We start from the raw sequence: 22,195 nt of genomic DNA, 5'->3' as shown, positions 1-22,195 counted from the left end.
GCGTTGTGGTTTTTATTGGCAAGTCGTCGTGTAACTCACCGTGTTTTAGGCACTCTGGGCTTAACTATTGGATAGTTAGGACGAAGCCCGAGTTGCGTAGTCAGCAACGACCCCCTAGGAGTGTGGAAAATCGGCGTAGGCCTGGTAGTGATTATTGCACGTTTGTTTTGGTGACTTGTTTTTTACTTGTTCACAGTGCCCGTGTATGAGCCAGTCCTATACCGGTTAGACCCGGCTTTTGGCCTAGTGGTTTCCCTGACCTTATCGCAGACCCAGGAATTTTACCCAGCCATAGTAGGCTGAGCTATCCCCGGCAAACGGTTGTAACGACTGTACTTTTAATATTTTTCCAGTGCATTGTAGGCAGCGTCGCAAAGTAAAGGATCATATTACCCAATATTTTGTTAAAATATATTTGATTAGATAAAAAATACAGTTAACAGCCTAAATTGTTTCTACTTTATAATTATTTTGCGTAATATAGGTTTAAAGTCAAATAAAAAAAAAATTAATCTTTTCTACTGTAAGTTACAGTAGTTCTTTTGGGAAATTCGCTAAATAGATAAACAATGTTTAAGCTGCACGATAATACCCATAACCATTTGAGTAGGATAACAAAAACTTGTCTGTTTGCTTACAATGTTTTGTAGGCTAACTGATAATTTTACATTCATACGAAATTGTTTAATAACTTTACAAAGGTGTACAATAACTTTTTCAAATACAAGTTACGAATCTACCATACTTACATATTGCAACAAATAATCCAGAAGTGTCATACTTAGTTTCTGATGCAACATTGATACAGAAAGTTAAGAATATATAAAATGTTCAGTGAGTTTACTCACATACTTTATATTACTAGAAGAACAAGGGAAATTGTGAACAAATCAATGTAAGTATTACTACATTTTCATGTTTTTTTAGTAAAACGTTGTATTAAAATAAATTAAAGTAATTACATGGAATTCGATGTTGTGAACTAGTTAATTTTATACCATAAATTATTATTTAATCTACGGTATGAGCTACCAGCATATTTTAATTGTTATTATTAGGGCAAGTTGAATGTAGTTAATTATTTAGAACTGAATGAAATACAAAATAAATCTATTTGATAAAAAGTCGGGATTTTCGTTCAAGATATATCTCCAATACACTGATGGATAGTTTGTATTTAGATTGCCTTTTCATTGTTCTATTTATTTTTTGTTAGTTTTATTAGTTATTTATTTAGACGAAATTTGTTGTGAAAAGCAGTTGTACTGAGAAACGCTTGATAAATAAAGGTATTTTATTTATTTATTTACGTTTTGTTCCTCCTACTGTGTAATAGGGCTGAGCTAACCCACCTGTAAGGGATAATCATTCACTGTCAAGATTTACTGTCTTAGTGTTATCCCCATTGTCATATGTCTCCGGGATCAATCCTAGCTTGAATTAATAAGAATTCGACCAACAGTTGCATCTAAAACTTGGTTCAGAACTGGTCCAAAACCACATTGATTTACTTACATTTAAAAACAGTAGGCATTCAGTGTTATTGATTTAAACTTCAAAGGCATGTGCTCAATCGGTTATCATTTGTAGTAAGAAATACTTCGCTGATATCAATGGAATGTGAATAGTGTGAAATTTCACACTTGTGGTGTTGCGTGGACTAACTCTATCAATAATTGTTGTGATTTTAATGAAATAATGGGTGTTAGAAGAAAACATTTTTGTGTCTTGAAAAAATTGTGCTTATGTTAAGATTTGTTTCATAATCTATAAGAATTTTTAAGTTTTACCGTAAGTGCTTTGTAAATAATCTGAATACTATAAAATACCTTAGGAAATGATTAAGTATTCTGTTGGAGGCTACAACAAACATTTACTTGCAATTTCAAAATGTTGCGTGGATAAAAAAGTTTTTTTTTTACCAAAACGAGTGTAGAAGCAGAAAATTTATGTTTAAACTTTATGTACTTCCTTAAAATCGTAATGTAAAACGAGTACTATTTACTTATTTGCTTAGTTGTATACTAGTTGCTTTACCCGTGCTTTTCAATGGCATTACAACTAAAAAGGGGGCTTTCAATTAAAATGTACAAACAGATACACTCCTACAAATTATTAGAGAAAAGTGACAACCATACTCTAAAACTTAGTTTCAAAAAACTCTTTGTTTTATCTCATTCAGTTGTGTGGGGAAAAAATCAATAACTTTTATTGAAGTGAGAACAAACTTAATAGAGGGAATAGCTATTTGCGTATTTAGCTTTTTTGTGTAGCTTTAGCTGAGTGTGGCCGAAGGCGTCAATGACTGTTTGTATTCGTAAAATCACACAAGATTTTTCCTTCCATCAATAACTTATCATAACACACAGGTTACCTTTTCATTGATATATCATGTTCAGGATATAACATGTCATAAGGGTTATCTGTGGTTTGTGCAGAAACACTTTGAAATGAGCTGATTTAGTGAGCGGGAATAATTCCCGCTCTAGAGTGTAAATGAGCTATTTTGCGAACTGTTTACAGGTGTGGAAATGTGGTCATTTCCATGCAGTGGTAGTAAAAAATAATTTAGTGTATTATTGCTGTCATGAAGATTAGTCAATGATTTCTCTTAAAGCTTTATTTAAAAAATCTCTTTCATATTGTGTCACCCGAAGGAATCTATAGAACAAATAAGTCCATATTTTAACCAAAATTATCATTTTTCCACCTTTTAGTAATATTTTAACCTAGAAAAAAATCTGTTTTCCATTCATCCTGAACAGAAATATAGAAAACTCCTTTTTCGTTTGACAGTATAAATAGATTGGCATTCATCAATACTCATATATTGACTCATATGTGTGACTGAATGCATTCAACTAATCAATCATTGTTTCCGTTATTACGAATCCGTACTAATTGTTAAAGACATAACCTAAATGTATAAAAAGATTTGTCATAAATTACATTTTTCAGATGAGAGCTCACTACATTCCCAGGCCTGATTGGGGTGCCAGAAAACCAAGAAGAGCCCACTATGAAAAGGCTCACACAAGCTACGATTTACAGAACCCTGTGAAATGTGTTGTATTCGGATACACCATGACCACACCATGCTACGAGCTGGATCATTGCAAACGATGTGTGTTTGAAATACAGGAGAGAAATATGGACAAATACCAGCTGGTTGACATACGATACAAGTCAGTTCAACTTTCTTGTTACAGAAGTAAAATAAACTAGTGGCATGTAGAGACATTAAGTCCCTAAAACGCTCAAATGTATGTTTCGTACCTAGGGCCGAAAATTAGGTTTTGCTGGCTTGAAATAGTTCTTTGGTTGTATTTTTCACCACACTATACCCTATTTACCACTGTTCACCACAATAATAATGTACACTAACAGTCAACACAACTACAAGGTTAAATGAATAAATAATTTCAGGAATCAACAAAAATAATAATAAACAGTTGCTAGGCAGCGGTGACAAAAAAACAGATTATTGTTTTAAGTAAATAAGCGATCGGTTGATTTTGCGGCCCTAGGGATGTAAAAACCTGCTCGGTCCCCAAAATGACGATGACAGCTGTCATGGCCAGCAAAAAGTAACTTTCGGCAACCAATTAACGCATGTAAAACAGCTAAAAACGACAAAATGTGGTGTAAAACTAATTATTGTTAAAAAAACTAAAATAATCACATTATTTATTTTTCAAGATGGATATGCCTGTACCACCATATCTTTGTCTAAAAAAGTCTCTCTGTTTGCTTTGGTTGTTGTTATTTACGTTGTATATATATGAAATCCAATGTCTGTCCTTTATGCGTTGACCATCCGATCGTGATGAAACTTTAGGGAAGCAAATAGGTATTATACAAATTAACAGTTTTATTAGCCAAATTGTGTAATATTTTATGGTTTTATGGTTCCATTTCCCAGTTGTCAAAGCCAATATTGACAGTTTACACAAAAATCTTTGTTTGGTTTTTGGTTGAAACATTTCTATTAATAAAAGTTCTAGGGAGATTCACTAAAATTTGTTCTATGTATACAAACTGTTGGTACACGTCTCCGGAGTGGCATAAACGCGAAGAGAATGCACCTCTATTTCAAAACAAAAAAATTCTTAGCTCGTTAATAATTTTTTTGTAATGATGCAATCAAAATCATTTTTGCAAGATAAAATTGATTAGAATTTGCCAATAAGGTTTAATTCTAACAAATCCCACGTCAATATACATTTGTGACATAAAAAAAACAAGGCGATAAAAAAACAAAAAATATAATTTGTAGGAAAAAACCTAATAAAATTGCCACTTAAACTACTTATACTATATACTATATACTAGTATAATTCACATCTCCCAATTACTGAAATCTTCGTTTGTTCTAGTTTTCTAATTGACCCCTTAGGAAACAGATTCATCTGCAGAGGTTGGAAAACGATTCCCAGTTTGCCTCAAAAATATCGAGATTACCAAAATATCTCACTATACATAGGTTTCATTGGATTTTTCAATGGTAAGTACCAACTATTTTTTCCATTTCAAACTTAAAAGAGACATTTTCTAAATTATCTTGTACTGTCCTATTTAACTTATGTTTAATAAGGCAAGGTGATGAAATCAGATATTGTTTATTCATTTTGTACATTTAGTTTTCTGCAATCGATGATTTATCTAGTCAAAAGTATGGATAAATTACTATTATCGATTACCTTACTAATTGTTTTACATTAGTTTAGAATTATTAGTCTCTTATATACGATTGTAAAGACTCTTATCCAATTATTTAATATATTAATTATTTATGTTTAATATTATACTCCATGATTTAAATTTGTTTTACTCCTTGAGGCTAATATTTCAAAATATAGATATATACTTATTGTTAAAACTCAAAGAAATAATACTACCAAAAGAATGTAATATAAAAAGCACTTTTAGTTACACAATATTTTATTTTTTTACTAAAGCTAGAATACAATATGTTTTACAAAATATCAATTATTTAAAACAAATGACTTAGTCTACATACCATGTAGTTATTTTAATTAAGTACTCCAAATGCCAGTAAAAGAAATAACATTTGAAATAAACATTGTTTAACACTTATCAACCAATACAAAGTTTTCTTAGCGCTTTATAAATATTTTCTATAATTTATGTCGTTGCCATTTGATAAACAAAAACATATAAATCAAGTAAATATATAAGTACGTAAACAACAAATTATATTGATAAAAAAACTTAGGGACTGTTTACATTTTTTATCAGCTGTGTTACTAATTGCATTTCGAAAACCTTTTTCAGACCAGTTCCAAGCACTAAGGGTCTCTGTATTATTACCATAAAACCCTATCTGCTTTCAATTTTAAACCTCCTTAGGCCCATGGGCCTATAATGTTTAACTAGTAAAATTACTAGAAGTATTTTAATATTTATTTCCAGCAATATAATTTCAAGTTTATGTTGAATCTATGACAATTTAATTAAAAACTATTAGGTAGTGTTGAAAAATTAAAAAAATCTGCATTTTGAATTTAATTTTAAAACTTAGCTGAGTCAAATGAAACGATAAAACATTCTGTCTAAATCATCCAATTGAGATCATACGCTCAATCGTGGGGCATTATTTTTTTTACAGGGGAAAACGTATTTTTTCATATTTCGCTTCCAACCTGCATAACACACGTACTTTATATACGTTATATATTATCATGTCAATTGAAACATTTCAACAAAATATTTTATAAATTGTTAAACTTATAATATTTTAATGAAAATTTAATTTTTTTCAGCCGAATCTCCGCCATCACAGGAGATGTTCGACGCGAAGGAACACCTTTTGATTTTAGGTGTCAGAAATGGACACGTGTCACCGAAGTTCATGGAACTCAACATTTAAAAGTTTTTAGGTAGAGAAAGACAATAATTGTGTTACATATTTTTTTATTTGATTCACGAAACGCTAAAAAACACTCGCAGGGTAAGCTATCTCAGGAAGCAATAATACATACTATATAGTAAATAGTCTAAAATTACTCTATAGTGTGTGACAATAACATTGGTGTTTGTTGCGTCGTGTTTCATTTTTAAATGTATAAACTTTGTTAACCATATATATATTTTTATCCTAATACGAATTCTTACCTTCATTCAATATTGTTTGTGCATATAACGTGTGTATTTCAAGCAGTTGATAAAGAGAGTGTAGGTTTATTATAGTTTAGTAAAATTAAGAGTTAAGTTTGAATTATTTTTGCTTATGAACTATTCTAAGCAATTAAAAGGTTTAAAATCATGTGGTATTGTCTTGTGATCATATTTCTTAAACCCCTTACAATAGTGGATATTCACTATGTTTAATATAGTATTATAGAAATATTTTCCCTACTTGAACGCAATTTGTGTACATTTATTTGGCAAGAGAGGTTATTTGGGGGGGGGACTATGACACTAAACCCTCTTATGATCTTAACATGCAAGTTTATTCCTCATATCTTATTGAGAGAGGTTTGTAAAAGAAATCTATAGAAACGCTAGTTTGGACTATCACTTTGTATATGCGCTCATTAATCTACATATTTTTCCTTCAATACCCAAAAACGACTATATTTTACTGATAGCAAAAAAGTGTACTCCATTATAATTCTGCCAAATGTACATTCCTCTTTCTGCGAGGGGAGGTAAGAATATGGAAAAATATTAATTGGACAAGTCAAAAATTAGACTAATTTTAAAGCTGATACGATACTCCATTTCGATTTCCTCAAACTCATGACTAGACATCGATATATCGATGTTTTAAGTCGATACACGTACAATATGTCTTAAATATTCACCGTCATATAATGCATTCATAAATGTAGATATATCGAATGATGCTGAATGAAGGAATTTAATTTCAACTATAAGAAATAATTACCAATTGGATTTATAGCATGCATGTAATATAGCGTCCTAGAACCAAAAAATATAGAAAAGAAAAAGTGGAAAGCTACTTTCTTTACAACAACAAGTGTGATGAGCATGTCTCGTTAGCCACATGAAACGATGTTTATTGGTTGCCATGACAACAATAATTAAACACTACAGCTACACGCGCAACTATGCCATCGCCCTTTGAAAACTGTTCAAAACACGGATAGTAATTACTATTTTACCAATCAAACGTTCAAAGTAATAAATGTATGTTGATTTCCCTTTAATGTTCAACTTTCATGGTAATAGAAATACAGTTTGTTAATTTTGCGAAGAGAAAAGTGTCCAATGTATTCCAATGATATTATTCTTTCAACAATCACATTTTTCAGCCATTGTTTTCAAATATTACACTTATTCAGTTGGAGTTTGCTTTTGGAATTGATGATTTATTTAAACGAACTTTTATTTTGTAGTCAGACATTAGTGTGAACCTGATTTCTTCGAGAGTCAAAATTGTTATCTAACTTTAGAACGGTATATAGATATGCAAGTCTTTTGTATTTAGCATAGTGGTTTGTATATTTTAATGATCATAACAAAATCGTTTGCGTATAGCAAAAATCCAAACACAGGCAAAAATAAAAAATACCCCCACCGCAGCAAACCTGCCGACTAAGCAAATTTCCGTCTGAATTGATTTTCAATTAAATATATTTTAATAACATACGGTTTAACGAGTACCTAGGTTTGCTGCTACAAGGAAACTAATAAAGTATGTTTTTTAGTAAAATATTGATAGCTTAGTACAAAATAAATTAATTTGCCAAGTTTGATCAAAATATATCCATAAACAAGCAAACTACAACATTTGACAATATTCTCCATAAGAATAACATGGGAATTTTAAATTTACAATTTTTGTTATTTTCTCCGTTAGGCTACTAATAATCGAACAAAAATACTTTAATTTACTAAATTATTTGTTTTTTTAAGCTCTTTAAAAAGGTCTAAAGAGAAATTTTGTGTTTTGAGGGTAAAAAATGAGAAAAACCTATGTTTACCCCATAAAACCCCCCGTAAAGCCCCGATCATGCTGGTTCGCGAACTCATTCAAGTTTATCCCGCTTTATACCTTTAAACCAAATTTCATCAACATCGGACAAAAATTACTCAAGTTATCGCGTTCACGGACGTATACATATATATACAAATTTGAACGAATGGTATTTTTGGCCTCTGGGGACATCAAAATGAAAAAGTAAATCGGTCCCGGGTCTAGGTCTTACCGTGCCACCTACGGTAATAGCTACTTCCCTATAGGGAAATTCGCTAAAAGAAGATTTTTTTGCTAGTATTTCTACTGTGAAATATGTTTGTCAGGACGGAAGAAAGAAATCTACAAGAATTTTACATCGTTGTGTGTAATCAATCAAAAGAATATATTCAGCAATCAGCTGTTATCAGCAATGTAGCAATATAGTCCAGGCCCCCCAGAGGCCTGACGGAATATTATGTGCTTGCAATCAGATAATAATGGGATGCGAGAGTTAACTCAGATGTTAGGTAAAATAAATTGGTAACCTCAAACAGTTTCTACAATGAGTTTCTATTCACGAAAAGCTTTTAGTAAAATCACAATAATAATTTTGCATCACTTGTCTAAATTTAAGTTTGGTATGGGCCTTATCTTTGACTCTTTGGGTTTAATTAGAATCCAATTAAAAACTTATAAACTTGAAATACACTTTCCAAAAGCATACTTACAACAAGATCAACTCGTGTGGAAAGCGTATAGTTTTTTTAAGATCTGCAACTTTGCAACATAAAACATTTTACAAAGTTTCTCAGTCTTTCTAACAAGGTGAAGTTTGATTGTTAGCAAGTGTAAAGTTGTGAAGTTTAAAATGTTGGTTTTGACGTTACTATTCTAGTTGTAAGGATGCAAACTCGTTCGTAGATCATTATCATTACTACCAATACAGAGGAAGAAGGTGTGTTTGTAGATGTAAATATGCAACTTAATATCTGTCTAATGTTGTTTATGGTGGTTCCAAAACAAATATCTTTAATCTAGTGAGTTATTTTTGTTATTATAGATGAGTGTTGCGACATATTCATTTAGTATTTTGAATAACTTCTTAATCAGGTTCATATTTGTTCATACTTTTTTCAGGTCTCATATTTTCCATTTTTCTCTATACTTATGTGCTCATGCCAAACTTTGCTTTTGATGTTGCAACTAATTATTACAATATTACTTTCTTATTGCAATCAACTAAAAATACCCCCGCCGCAGCGAACCTGCAGACTAAGCGAATTTCCATTTGCCTGATTGGATTTACACTAAAATGTCTCCTTAAAAATATCACATTTATTCCCTATTTAAATAACTTTAGTTTAACGAGTGGTAAAAAGGTGGTTTTTTGTAAAATGTAATAGTTTAGTATGAAATTAATACATTCTCCTAATTTGATCAAAATATGTTCATTAACAAGCAAACTACAACAGTTTACTTATTCTCCATAAGAATAACATGAGAATTTTAAATTTACAGATTTTTTGAATTTTCTCCGTAACCATTAGGCGCATATTAACGCTTCAATATACTAAATTATTTGTTTTTTTAAGCTCTACAAAATGGTTTGGAAAGAAATTGCTAAATTTTAAGTTTTTAGGGTCAAAAATGGGAAAACCCAATTTTTACCCCATAAACCCCTGTTCCCATAGTCCGATCATGCTGGTTCGCGAACTCGTTCGAATAAACGTAGGTTTACACGTTTGTACCAAATTTCATCAAAATTGGATGATTTTTGCTCGAGTTATTGCGCTAACGGACACATATATAAATATATTATATATATGAATTTGAGCGGATGGTGTTTTTGGTCTCTAGGGACCTCAAAACGAAAAAGTAAATCGGTCCCGGGTCCAGGTCTTACCATGAGTACTACGGTAATAGCTTATTCCCTATAGGGGAAATTCGCTAAAAAACGAATCCTTTATAAAATATTTTGCTTCTGAGAAACTCATTAACCAACTCAAACAACAAACAAGTATTCGAAGAATTTCCAACATCTTTATCAAACTGTATCGTTTAAGAATTCATCAAAGACAACAATTTCTTTGATTAAGTTCTGATATACTTTAAGAATTTATGAGATGCTTTGTAACATTAAACAAGATTTAGAAAGTTTGAAAAAGATACATAGGATATTTAAGTATTCTAAGAAATCTGCCACAAACTTGTGTATTAATTTTTTTATCTATGCTCTTCGCAATAGAATATAGTTATCACATTGTATAAAGATTGACAGAAGTACATGGTTCAAGTAGCATAGAAAGATCACATTTATCAGCTGTTACAAATTAAATGCCTAACAGCTGTCAATAGCTGATGGTTTTACCATGCTTTCTATAAATAGCCTGTCACGATTGGTCAAATAAACAGATAAGCACCTAACTTTCCACAAACTATGAAACACCTGTTTATACGTTTCAGAAATAATCTAACTATTTTTACCAGAGCTTTTAAAATTTAAACTAAACATTCCGATGGAAATCAATTTGTATAAATGGTACAGCCACACTCATAAACGATAAGTACGTGTAACTAAAATAAACCAACTGTAATAATAGAACAATAATACACACCCCCTAGCAAGTCAGAAACAGTACACAAGAAGATTTACAAAATATTCAACGCTGGTCTAGTTTTAAAATATTATTCCTTTATTTGCATCATCGGATCGTATTCCTAAAATAATGTAACTGATAAATCAAATTGGTCCAAACGGTATAATATAAAATTTTTAAAGGCAAAATAGTCGTTGATGTAATTATAAACCTCTACAGCTGAACTACTTCGATTAATTAACAGATGGACAATACAACACTAATATTGATAAAAATGAAAATAATATTTTATTTGTTTAAACAAACGAATTGTCGTGATTTAATAGGTTTTTAAGCTTTCCTCAAAAGTGCAGCAACGTTGAACTATTGTATTTATCACTGATTGATAATAATTGTTGTACGTATTTATTAATTTTGTGGTAATTTGAAGAGCTGTAAAATAGATTTAAGAGCGTTGTATGTTTACAATTAACCACAGGATGCTACAATGGAGTCTATTTAGTCAACAAAAGGACCCTCAGTGTAGGCTGTCGTATACTGACCAGCTGGTCACGTAAATGTAAGTAAATATTTTACTCTTAGTTTATATTAAACTTTTATGTCTAAGTACTTAAAATGTTCAAATGTCCACACAATCTGTTTATTTATCGAAAAAAAAATCATTAAAGTAAGCTAACGCTGTGTATATAGCGTTAATTGAAATAAAAGAAAGAAAATAACAGAGAAGATTTTTCTCTTTAATTGTCTGTAAACTTGTAATAGTATATTACGTTACTAGTCCTGAAAATAGGTGACGAATGTGGTCGTTTCTGTGCAAGTCGAAGTCGAGTGCGGGATTTCCCATACGAGTGCGGTAAACAAATTTTGGACGAATGACGTACGATATTTTACGCCACACTTAACAAATCAAATCTGTACAAATCCTTATATTCCCACCGACTAAAAGGCTAGCAATAAACTCATAACTTCTACGAGAGAATATGTTTTCGTTTATTCCCACTCATTGCCAAATATAATCAGCTGGTTGGTGTCCGAAACTTATTACAGTACCGAATGAAACCCCATTTGATTAAGCTGGTGGCAAACAGCTGTTCTCGGACTAAATCTTTGCGTGGGAAGTTCGTTAACACATTGTAGTGTGGCGTAAAAAAGGTTACATATGGTGTGTAGTGTTGCCTATGGAGAAAAAAATTCCGTAGGTAAACAATAGTATAAGAAAGTAATACTGGCTTAAGGTACCTTCCAAACACTTGGCATTTGCCAACTCTCGCATCACGAAAATTAATGATTAAAAGCTTAAGTACACAACTCGCTGTAAAACCCATGTGCGTGTACGATTGAATTTGAACGGATTGATTGTTTTTGGCTTCTTTTAGTGAAATCATAACGAAATTAAAGTGGCCCCGGGTTTAACTATTACTATGGGTATCTTGAATAAGAAATTCGCAAATCACTTATTCGAACTAAATTTTTATCTGTTGATCTTGTTAATTTCATATATGTATGTCCATTGATTAATCTTTTCTGCTATGGCTTATTGGCGAATATTAAATATCACATGTTTTCATATTGTTAATAATCAGTAAATAAACAGTTATGAAATGGTGTACTAAAAATAAACTGACTTTGATTTGGCTAGAATAATTGACAATTTAATAGAGCTACTACTAATACTATGCTAGTTTTGGTCCACCCTGGGGGTCCATTCCCAGTACCCGCCATGTCTGACGAGCCTTCCCCTATCCGCCACCTGGGGAGGCGCCCGATAGGAGACTAGCAACTCCACACGGGAAAAATATGGTGAGACGGGCGGAGTCATTTTGCCATGCAAACCGGTTATAATCAGTTTATAATTAAGTAAACATATGCACTAAGCACAAAGTAATGGAACTGTAAACCAAAATAGCTTTAATAACACCAAACTTCAAATCGTTTAAATTTTTTAAGGTGTGATGGGTATTCAAAAGCTTCGTAACTTGTTAGGGATGCTACATTAAGTTTAAAACTTCCAATAGCTTTGAATAATTAACATTTAAAAAAGCACACATGAGGTTTAAATTACTTCTTGCTCTCCAGAACATTGGCCCAAAAACTCCTCCCAAAAATCAAAAGACTCCGGTAATATAAATTTTGTGGTAATAACTACAATAAGAATCATAAGTAGGCCTAACTATTTAGTTATGCATCTTCGAAACAATCATCTCTAAAAATATTAGTCCAAAATGAAACTGTAATAATTTAGCCTGATACAGTATTTCTTTTGACTCCGGCCGTCTCTACTTAACTTAACCTTAAAGTAACGTTATGCCTATGAAGGTGAAGCTATAGAGATTAGCCATAACTAATAAATATCCTACTACGAATTTAATTTGTTAGATTCCAAAAATCATAAATCAACTACCGGTAATTTTGATATTATTTTGTTAATTGCAAGTGACAGTGCGGTAGCAATCTTTTCATTCGTATTTTATGAGTAGAATCCCTTGAAAACCCAAACAATGGTAAAATGCAAACCACTATGTTGTTTAAGAATTTTTACCAAATCTTAATTAGTTATAAATTAACTCTCAACTCGTTTAATACTGATTAAAATAACGTTTTAACTTGGAAACTGTATATTGTACTATGTAATGAAATATCTCCACAAACGCAGTTAGTTTTAATCTCTATAGGGTCACCTGTTTAAATCTATTTTAACTAAAAATTCAAATGAAGGCTCAGTATTAAAGCAACACAGTTATCTTTGATATTGTAAGACATAAAAATTAAAAATTAATTCAAGGCAATCTTAACAGGTAAAGTAACTATTAAGATTACCAAGCTAACTAATAAAACGATTAAGTTTTAAATATTGGTTTTGTGAAAATATAAACACAAATAAATAAACTAATGTAACTTTGAAAAGAAAAATACATGAATAAAATATCCTAACATAATAGTATATTACGTTACTAGTCCTGAAAATAAGTGTTTACCGGACGAGTGTGGTCGTTCCCGTGCGAGACGAAGTCGAGTACGGGATTACCATACGAGTCCGGTATACACATTTTGGACGAGTTACGTACGATAGTTTACGCCATACTACTAGATATGTACAAATTCTTATATATTACCACCAACTAAAGGACTAAAAATCACTTGTCATAACCTCTAAGAGAGGTTATTTTTTTGTTTATAACCATTCACTGCCACCTAAATACGGTATTTACTCAGGGGAGGTATAGAAGAGGCTACGATGACAGCTGAGGGCTTCTTATTAGCTGAGGGAACGCCATTAACGTAACAAAACTTTTGATAGCCATCGGGCCTCGGTGGTCTAATGGTTAGCGTGCCGGACTGATAAACTGTTGGTCCCGGGTTCGAATCCCGCTGGTAGCATTAACTTTTTGTCCAAGATTTTTTTTATTATCAGCAAGTTTGGTTGGTTTGGTTTGGTTATTACAGTTTAATTTTATAATTAAGTCATTATAAAATTTTAATTGAGCAATTTCTAGTTTTATTTAATAAACAGAATTATTTTTCCAACTACTAAACTCTTGTTATATTATTTCTTTATCAGCAAGTTTGGTTAGTTCGGTTGGGTTATGATAGTTTAATTTTATAATTAAAAAATAGTAAAATTGAATTTGAGGCATTTATAATTTTATTTTATGAGCAGAACTATTTTTGCGATTAGTAAACCTTCATTGCCAAAGTGCTCTCTACTACAGCGCTGTTCACGGAGGAATTTTGAACTAAATGCCTCATTTGTACCTCCCCTAAGTCAGACCCCCTAAATACAGTATAATCAGCTGATTGGTGTCCGGTAAAACTCATTGCAGTACAGTAGTACGCAATGAAACCCCATTTGAATAAGCTGGCGGCAAACAGCTGTTTTCTGGACTAAATCCTTGCGTGGGAAGTTCGTCAAAATAATGTAGTGTGGCGTAAACTACATTTACCACACGTAAAAAAATACCCAAAGACTACTGAGCCGTTCTTAGATAATTCTTGAACATTATTAACACTAACAACTATTACTAAGGCCACTACCAGCCTGTACTACTATTATACCAACTATTAAATGTAACTATTATACCAGCCTGTACAAATAATAACATAAATATGTAATAATTTTCTAACCCACCTTTTTTTTAGCGAATATGCAGCAGTTGTAATAAGTTTCATACCGTAGTTCAACTAAACTTTCCAACTTAAAACTATTTTCAAGTCGTTAACAGAAAAACTTCAAACCATTTTGAGGTTTATAAATACAAACTTACGATATCTGCACAACATATGTAAATTAAATTTCATTTCACCTTAACTAATTTCAAAGAATTTTAATAAATGTTGAAGGAGTCCAAATTAGTAAACATAATTTGTAAAATATATGTTGGCAGATATATTTCCTTGTACCCAGGCTAGATTAAAACCAATAAATCTAAGATTTAGAAAATTGACTACTTCCTACCTTTGGTTGGCTTCAGCTGAAATTTTACCGATATGATGTGAACAAAGGCATTAAGATAAATCAAATTTTCGAACAATTATTATCAATCATTAACAAAAACCATGAGATCTTTAATTACTTTGAGTTAATAATGTGTGTTCGTTTACTTGGTCACTATAATACAAGCTTTATTCCTTCTAGTGAAGGAAAAGTAAAATTAGTATACATTTATGCAATAAAATCAACTAACTTCAGAAAAACGTCCCTGCGAGGGCTTTACGGTTGTTGTTCACATCATTTCGGACTTTCATTAACCAGACATGACATACAAACAATGCAATAAAATATAAACACATATACCAAAATACATATAAAACATGAAGCATAGGTACTCATATACATTACAACAGTACATATTGCTAAAAACGACGTAGACACATAAGACATAATGTTTAACGACGTAAATTTAAAATTAACCGTTACGACGTCCGCGGTCATTAAACGAATTTCGATGGTTAAAATCCTTCAGCGTGGTATTAAGGGATGGACACGTTTGTAGGTCTTCTTCCAGTTGATTCTTTGGTTAACTGGCCAACACGTAAACTGTCAAAACTTTGTCCCCTTGGTTGAAATAGTAGCAAATTTGTCTTATAATGGGCGTCCGTTTGTATAAAGGTACTTCGAATCACCGGACTTTCGTTTCTTAAACCTACCCGAAGCCTGGATACAAGGAATGACTTAAGAGCTAAAACACTACAATAAACAAAAGCAAGTATCTTGAGGTGAGAAGATTCGTGATTTCATTGTGAAGTCTTGATTTTGTAACCGGCCTGCCTAACACTATACACCTAACCTATAAATTCACTTTTGGTTTCCTAGCAAAAATAAAATTTGATTTTAAATTCTAATAAATTGTTAAAGAGTCCTATGTACTTTTTGGGCAAAACTAGTCAATTTCTATCTATACATTAAGTTTTGTTAATGACCCCCTAATTTAATTTAAATTACATAAAAAATACATTCCTCTGGCCTAAATCAATTAACCCAACTGAACTAATTATTTGTGCACTTCAATTGGGGACTTATAGAGAAGTATAAATTAGGTGTAACAAATTTAAAGTTAAGTCAATTAATTTTAATAATTTAATTTGCTCATTCAATTAATCAATAAGAAACTGGGAACCCTTTTTCAGCAATCCTGGATTGTTTTACTATCAAATAATGCACTGTTTCTGATTGTATATTATAAAAAATTATAATCACATTTAATTTCGCCTTATTTACTTGATAACATATTTACGAATCAAAAATGATTCAGGAAATTATTTGTCAGTCATGATCTGCGATAATACAGGGTGACTGCCGGGAACCGGACGAATTTGCAACAGCTGTTACATTGTTGCTACACGTGGTAGGGAGATTGAGGTTATGTCATTGTTTTGAGTGAGCTTTACCATTTTAGTCACGATGGATCAGTGGTCAGTTCAGCATCGTGTTTTTGCATATGACACATTTATTAAAAATGGCGAATCCGTTCTCAAAACATAGCGTATCTTCCGACGCCATTTAATATTGCGCGAAATGACACGGTTCCAAGCCGGAATACATTGCTAAGATGGGTGCATAGGTTCAGAACAACAGGAACAGTATCAAAGAAAAAGCCACCCGGTCCAGCAAGAACAGTGAGAACACCAGACAACATCGCCACAGTGAGAACTGCTTTGATGAGAAGCCCGGGTCGCTCTGCACGAAGACACACACAAGAGTTGTATATATAAGAAGTAAACCCAAACTAGGATAAAAGGTTCCATAAAACATATGTTTTTTTGAAATCGTATGTTTTCACCAATATATATTCAACAATTAAATAATTTTACTATATAAAATAAGGTTGTACTATTCATTTAAAAAACGTCCGGTTCCCGGCAGTCACCCTGTATAAGAAACATGTTTTACCTAATAAAAAAAATTTGAACAACAAATACAAAAAACGACCCTGCTCATATTTTGAAATAGTTTACTAATACGTCATACAACGCAACACAACAAATCAGCTGTAGTCCTAGCCTCTGGTCTGACGTAACAATCAGCTGTGACAGTCCGGCCGCAACTGTCCCAACCTCTTGCTTCGTCAGCCGAGATGAGTAGAACAAGAGCGCGACAAAGTCAGTCTTCCATAGTACATAACTGTATAAAATGAAAGTTACAGATTTTATGGTGGTTATGGGAGAACCGTAGCTGCTTAGTTGTAATAGTTCATGATTTTAATTAAATTATACATAATAGAAAAGCAATTTTATCAATTTGAGCACAAAAGTACGAAAGTTTTTCTGTCTGACCACATGTATTACCTAGTATGCAGGTCTGTTGAAAATGGGTTCCTTGGTTTCGTCCTGTCATAAATATGGATTCATACACATAATAAACAATTTTTAATCAGACTGTACGAAAAACAGCTGCTATTTTTACTATTTCCAACACACGTTATGAAAACTACGAATGAAAACAAACGCTAATCACGATATTTTAAGTTATGATTGTAAATAACAGAAACGTAAACATTGATCACGACTTAGTATAACCTCAAATTATATGATCTAATTTTGTAACGATTATAACTTTATTCCCCCAATGATGAAAATAGTTGTTCATCAAACGGAGTGAAAATGTAAAAATCGCTCATAAGTCCCCAACAAGAATGCAGGCTAAACCAAAAATCTTTAATGTCAATGTTAGGTTATCTTTGTATTATTGGATTAAAAAATGGAAATTATATTGAAAGCTAAATTCTGACGCCTAACAAATAACTAGAAGTCCTAATAGTCCTAACTATACCCTGTCATTTGGATCGAATTGTACCCTAATCACATTCCAATTCAAGTCCAACGATGCGAAGATCCAACGATGCGAAGATCCAACGATGAGAAGGTCAAAATATACTAGGCATGCACACACAAAATGTCTTACCTTTGGTACGGCTGCAACGACTAACCTGCGAACAAAATAGTTTTAACTAGTCATGTGCATCGAAAAGCTATAAAAACTATATAACAACAAGTGGTCTTAAAGATATTTTTCTAAAGAAAAGCTTCACCAATATTTAACTATGACCAGCTGTTACCCGCCGCGCTTCGCCCCGTTTGACTTCATAAAATTATTAGTAAAAATATTGATGCCGGTTTGGGTGGCACATCGAAGGCTTTTCATGGTTACTTTGAAGAACAACATTGGACTTAAAATCTGTCAGGGCAGAGCCCTAGTAGAGTATTAAAATAAAAGATGACTATCTCCATTAGGCCTGGTGTTATATTGGCTCTACTCATGGAAAAAATCAATTAAATTGTCCAAATAGTTTTCACGTTATTGACATACTCCAAACATTTATATCTAGCCTATAATATTAGTTCCTTCCATCCAAGTCATTGACTTAATCAGTAATATACTAAAATCATTAAACACGCTAATGTGTTTCCCAGATATTTTTATGGGGAAACAAACACAATACTTTTTAATAGGTACAATATTTTAAAAAATAAAGTCAATAACTTTATGAGTTATATGCCCTTAAAGAATAAAACCGTCCTATTCACACAATACCACAAAATTATTTATTAAATTCAAAATATAAACATGACTTTAAATAATCCTAATTTAACCCTTCTAATTGTGTATCACAATTGCTGCTTAGTTCATTTAAATATTGCAGAAACCCCCAACCAACAATCTTTTCAAATTCCCATCAGAATAAAAGCTACATAGTTTCCCTATTTAATGCCTAAAGAATCAGTACCAAACTTCAGCCTTCTATGTTAATGGGAAGAAGAATTGGTGATGAGTGAGTCAGTCGGTGAGGGCTTTGCATTTTATAGATATAGATCATCATAAATCCACGTTGATTATGTTTTTGTACGGCTTGCACAATTTAAATAGCACCCCCCCCCCTACCCTAGCACCCCTAAATAGCACCCCTACCCTTTAATTGTGGTTTTCAATACATAATATGTATTGAATGATATTGCTTGACATATATGTATTGAAATATTATTTCAATACATATATGTCAAGCAATATCATTCAATCAAACAGCTGTTCAACAATAAAAGACATAACTCCAACACAGAAAACAAATTAGGTAATACATAGAAACTATTTTTCCAAAGTAGCAAATTGACAATGGTTTCAATATGCTATGCCAGTAAAACGATTGTGAGATCAAACGTCTAAACGTTTTTGTGGGACATCCTGTATATTATCGGATAAACACATTTAATTGCATAATCGACTTTTGGTTTATTTAGTAAAAGCATAATAAGGCTGGTAAGCAATAGCAAACTGTAGTAATTGAAAATACTAACCAGATTACTACAATGAATCATCAGATCAAATATGCAAGTCATCCCAGGAAAATCAGCATAAATAATAACACTGAATAAGTCACTTGACACTAACACTAATAATATTCACTAAACACACTCACGAACACTACACGTTACATTACGAACATCACGAATGATTAATTATTAACGATTATTACAAACACTCACTTCACTACACGGACACACGTAACATGTTAACACGTAATAACACGAAAATACATTGTACTGTTCAATGACACCAACAAGGACAACAATGAACCAATGAGAAACGAGCGCGTCATACGAGTAGATGACTTGCTAATCAGCTGATCAAGAAAAAGGTTTTTGGTGAGTATACTAGCCAACATTTGCATACGCTACAACATACTGTACTTGCTAATCAGCTGTTAAGGAAAAAGATCTTTGGTTAGTATAATAACTAATATTTGCATGCCCTTCAACATACTGTATAAAATTAATTGTTGTAGGTATTTATATACTATATTAACATAATAACTCAATAACTCGCCAGAAAAACCCAATTTTCGTTATAATGAAATTACAGATATAATATATAGGTTTAAATAAAACTAATTTTACTAATATTCACTATTCAACGTATTAAATTGTACAGTTTCTAATAATTGTGTGATTACAATTATTTCATTGCGATTATTGTTGTAGTTTACGGTTATTGCAATTAATTTTAACTGTAATTTAACTATGCTATAATGTGTACACTAATTACATTACATTATTGTAATGGTTACGAAAATATTAAAAGTGAGCTGATCTTATCTTTATACAGTAACTTATACCATTGAATATATCATGCTTATACAAAATGTGAAAGTATGGATGTTTTGGAATTCATCCAGTGGAAAATCACTTGAAAACAACCGATTTGGCTTTATTGCAGGAGTAGGGCTTACATCCCACCGATCGACAAATGCCTATTTTAAAACGTTTTTATTAGCTCGCTTTCTTGTCCGGTACAAATTTTGCAATCAATTTTATACTAACTTCCCGATGAGCTTGATACTTGAAACTTTAAACATAGCTCACAAATGGAAGACAATGCAATATTATATCATTTAATTTTCATATTTCCCTTGGGCTACACCCCATGGGCTTGTTTTTATTAGCTCGCTAGTCGCTTTCCTACAAATTTTGATATCTATTTTAAACTAAGTTCCCGATGAGCTAGAGACTTGAAATTTGAATCATAGCTCACAAATGGATGACAATACAATATTATATCATTTAATTTTCATATTTCCCTTGGGCTATGCCCCATGGGCTTGTTTTTGTTAACTCGCTTTCTTGCAAATTTTGATACTTCCCGATGAGCTAGAGACTTGAAACTTGAAACATAGCTCACAAATGGAAGACAATGCAATATTATATCATTTAATTTTCATATTTCCCTTGGGCTACGCCCCATGGGCTTGTTTTTATTAACTCGCTTTCTTGCAAATTTTGATACTTCCCGATGAGCTAGAGACTTGAAACTTGAAACATAGCTCACAAATGGATGACAATGCAATATTATATAATTTAATTTTCACATTTCCCTTGGGCTACGCCCCATGGGCTTGTTTTTACTAGTTCGCTTTCCTACAAATTTTGATATCAATTTCAAACGAAGTTCCCGATGAGCTAGAGACTTGAAATTTAAAATATAGGTCACAAATGGATGATAATGCAATATTATATAATTTAATTTTCATATTTCCCTTAGGCTACGCCCCATGGGCTTCCAAATTTTTCATGTTTACATTTTGAAACAATGTAAATATATAAATTAGTTTAAGTCAGCTGTAAATACTTAAATTTGACAATTCGATGAACAGAGGTTAAGAGGTACAGGTTATGCTCCCAAGAGATTCTTTATACAAACAAACATTTCAAAAGAAAGATAAACAATCTGATTGCAGATATTAAGGTGTTTGTCAATAATGTCAATTGTTATTTAGTGTTCTATAAAGTAAACAATAAATTAAATATATTGATATATTTATAGTTAAAAGATAGGCCATACATTCAATCTAATACATAATTATATGAAAAAAAACTCAAATAAACCTTATATTTCCCACATACCTCTCTCTTAATTTGATATAGATGCTTGAAATAGATTTAACATCCTCACACATTAAAAACTAAAAAGTAGAAAAAAAATTATAAATAAAAAACTTTTTAAACGCACTAAAAAGTAGAAAATCTTTCTAATATTATAAATGAGAAAGTTTGGATGTATGGATGTATGTTTGTGACAAGTGAATGTGGAAAATACTGGTCGGATTGGGCTGAAATTTAGCATGATGATAGCTCACATTCACGATTAACATAGGCATATTCTTATCTCAAAAAATCCTTTCGGGCTCCACCCCAGTGGCTCTGCAGATCCCCATGTTAACCTTAAGTGTATTCATATTTGAAGGGAATTAAAGAGTTTAGCCAGCTGTTTCAACTAAAAGAGTTGGTTCTATGATATGCAAAAGCATTAAAAATTTATAAGATTTACCAACAGGGTGCAGCACTATTATTTTTTCATTATTTATGAAAACAGCTAATTTTACTAAGCAGCAACAAAAAACTGTGATACACAATGAGAACCGTCAAAGTAGGATCGTTTACGTTTTTCATTTTAAATCTTACAAGTATTTATACTATCCATAAATTTATAAATTACTTTTTACTTTTTAGTGCGTTTAAAATCGTTTTGTTTTAAAAAGTTGTTTTATTTATAAATTATTTATTTTGACACTCTCGGCTCCGCCCCACTGGCTTCCAAAGCGACTGTTATTCTTACAAATACGCCTAAGGTTAGAGTTTATCGTGAAGGTATTTTTTCTAGAGCATT

At 31.9% G+C, this 22,195-nt stretch overlaps 1 protein-coding gene across 1 annotated transcript in view; it reads left to right on the top strand.

The window, feature by feature from the left end:
• Nucleotides 1–11,058: 11,058 nt before the first annotated feature.
• Nucleotides 11,059–22,195, top strand: part of LOC128986715 (leucine-rich repeat-containing protein 15-like) — a 31,821-nt gene continuing 20,684 nt past the window's right edge. Inside the window, exon 1 of the mRNA XM_054407210.1 lies at nucleotides 11,059–11,101. Coding sequence (XP_054263185.1) covers nucleotides 11,100–11,101 — 2 coding nt within the window. The 5' untranslated portion in view covers nucleotides 11,059–11,099. The remainder of the gene's footprint in view (nucleotides 11,102–22,195) is intronic.

Source organism: Macrosteles quadrilineatus, unplaced genomic scaffold (genome assembly GCF_028750875.1).
Source record: "Macrosteles quadrilineatus isolate MER2022 unplaced genomic scaffold, UCM_ALF_1.0 Scaffold_2__2_contigs__length_208266976, whole genome shotgun sequence".
Taxonomy (NCBI): Eukaryota; Metazoa; Arthropoda; class Insecta; order Hemiptera; family Cicadellidae; genus Macrosteles; species Macrosteles quadrilineatus.
Note: the sequence above shows the minus strand (reverse complement) of the source record. Positions and strands in the feature narration are given on the sequence as shown.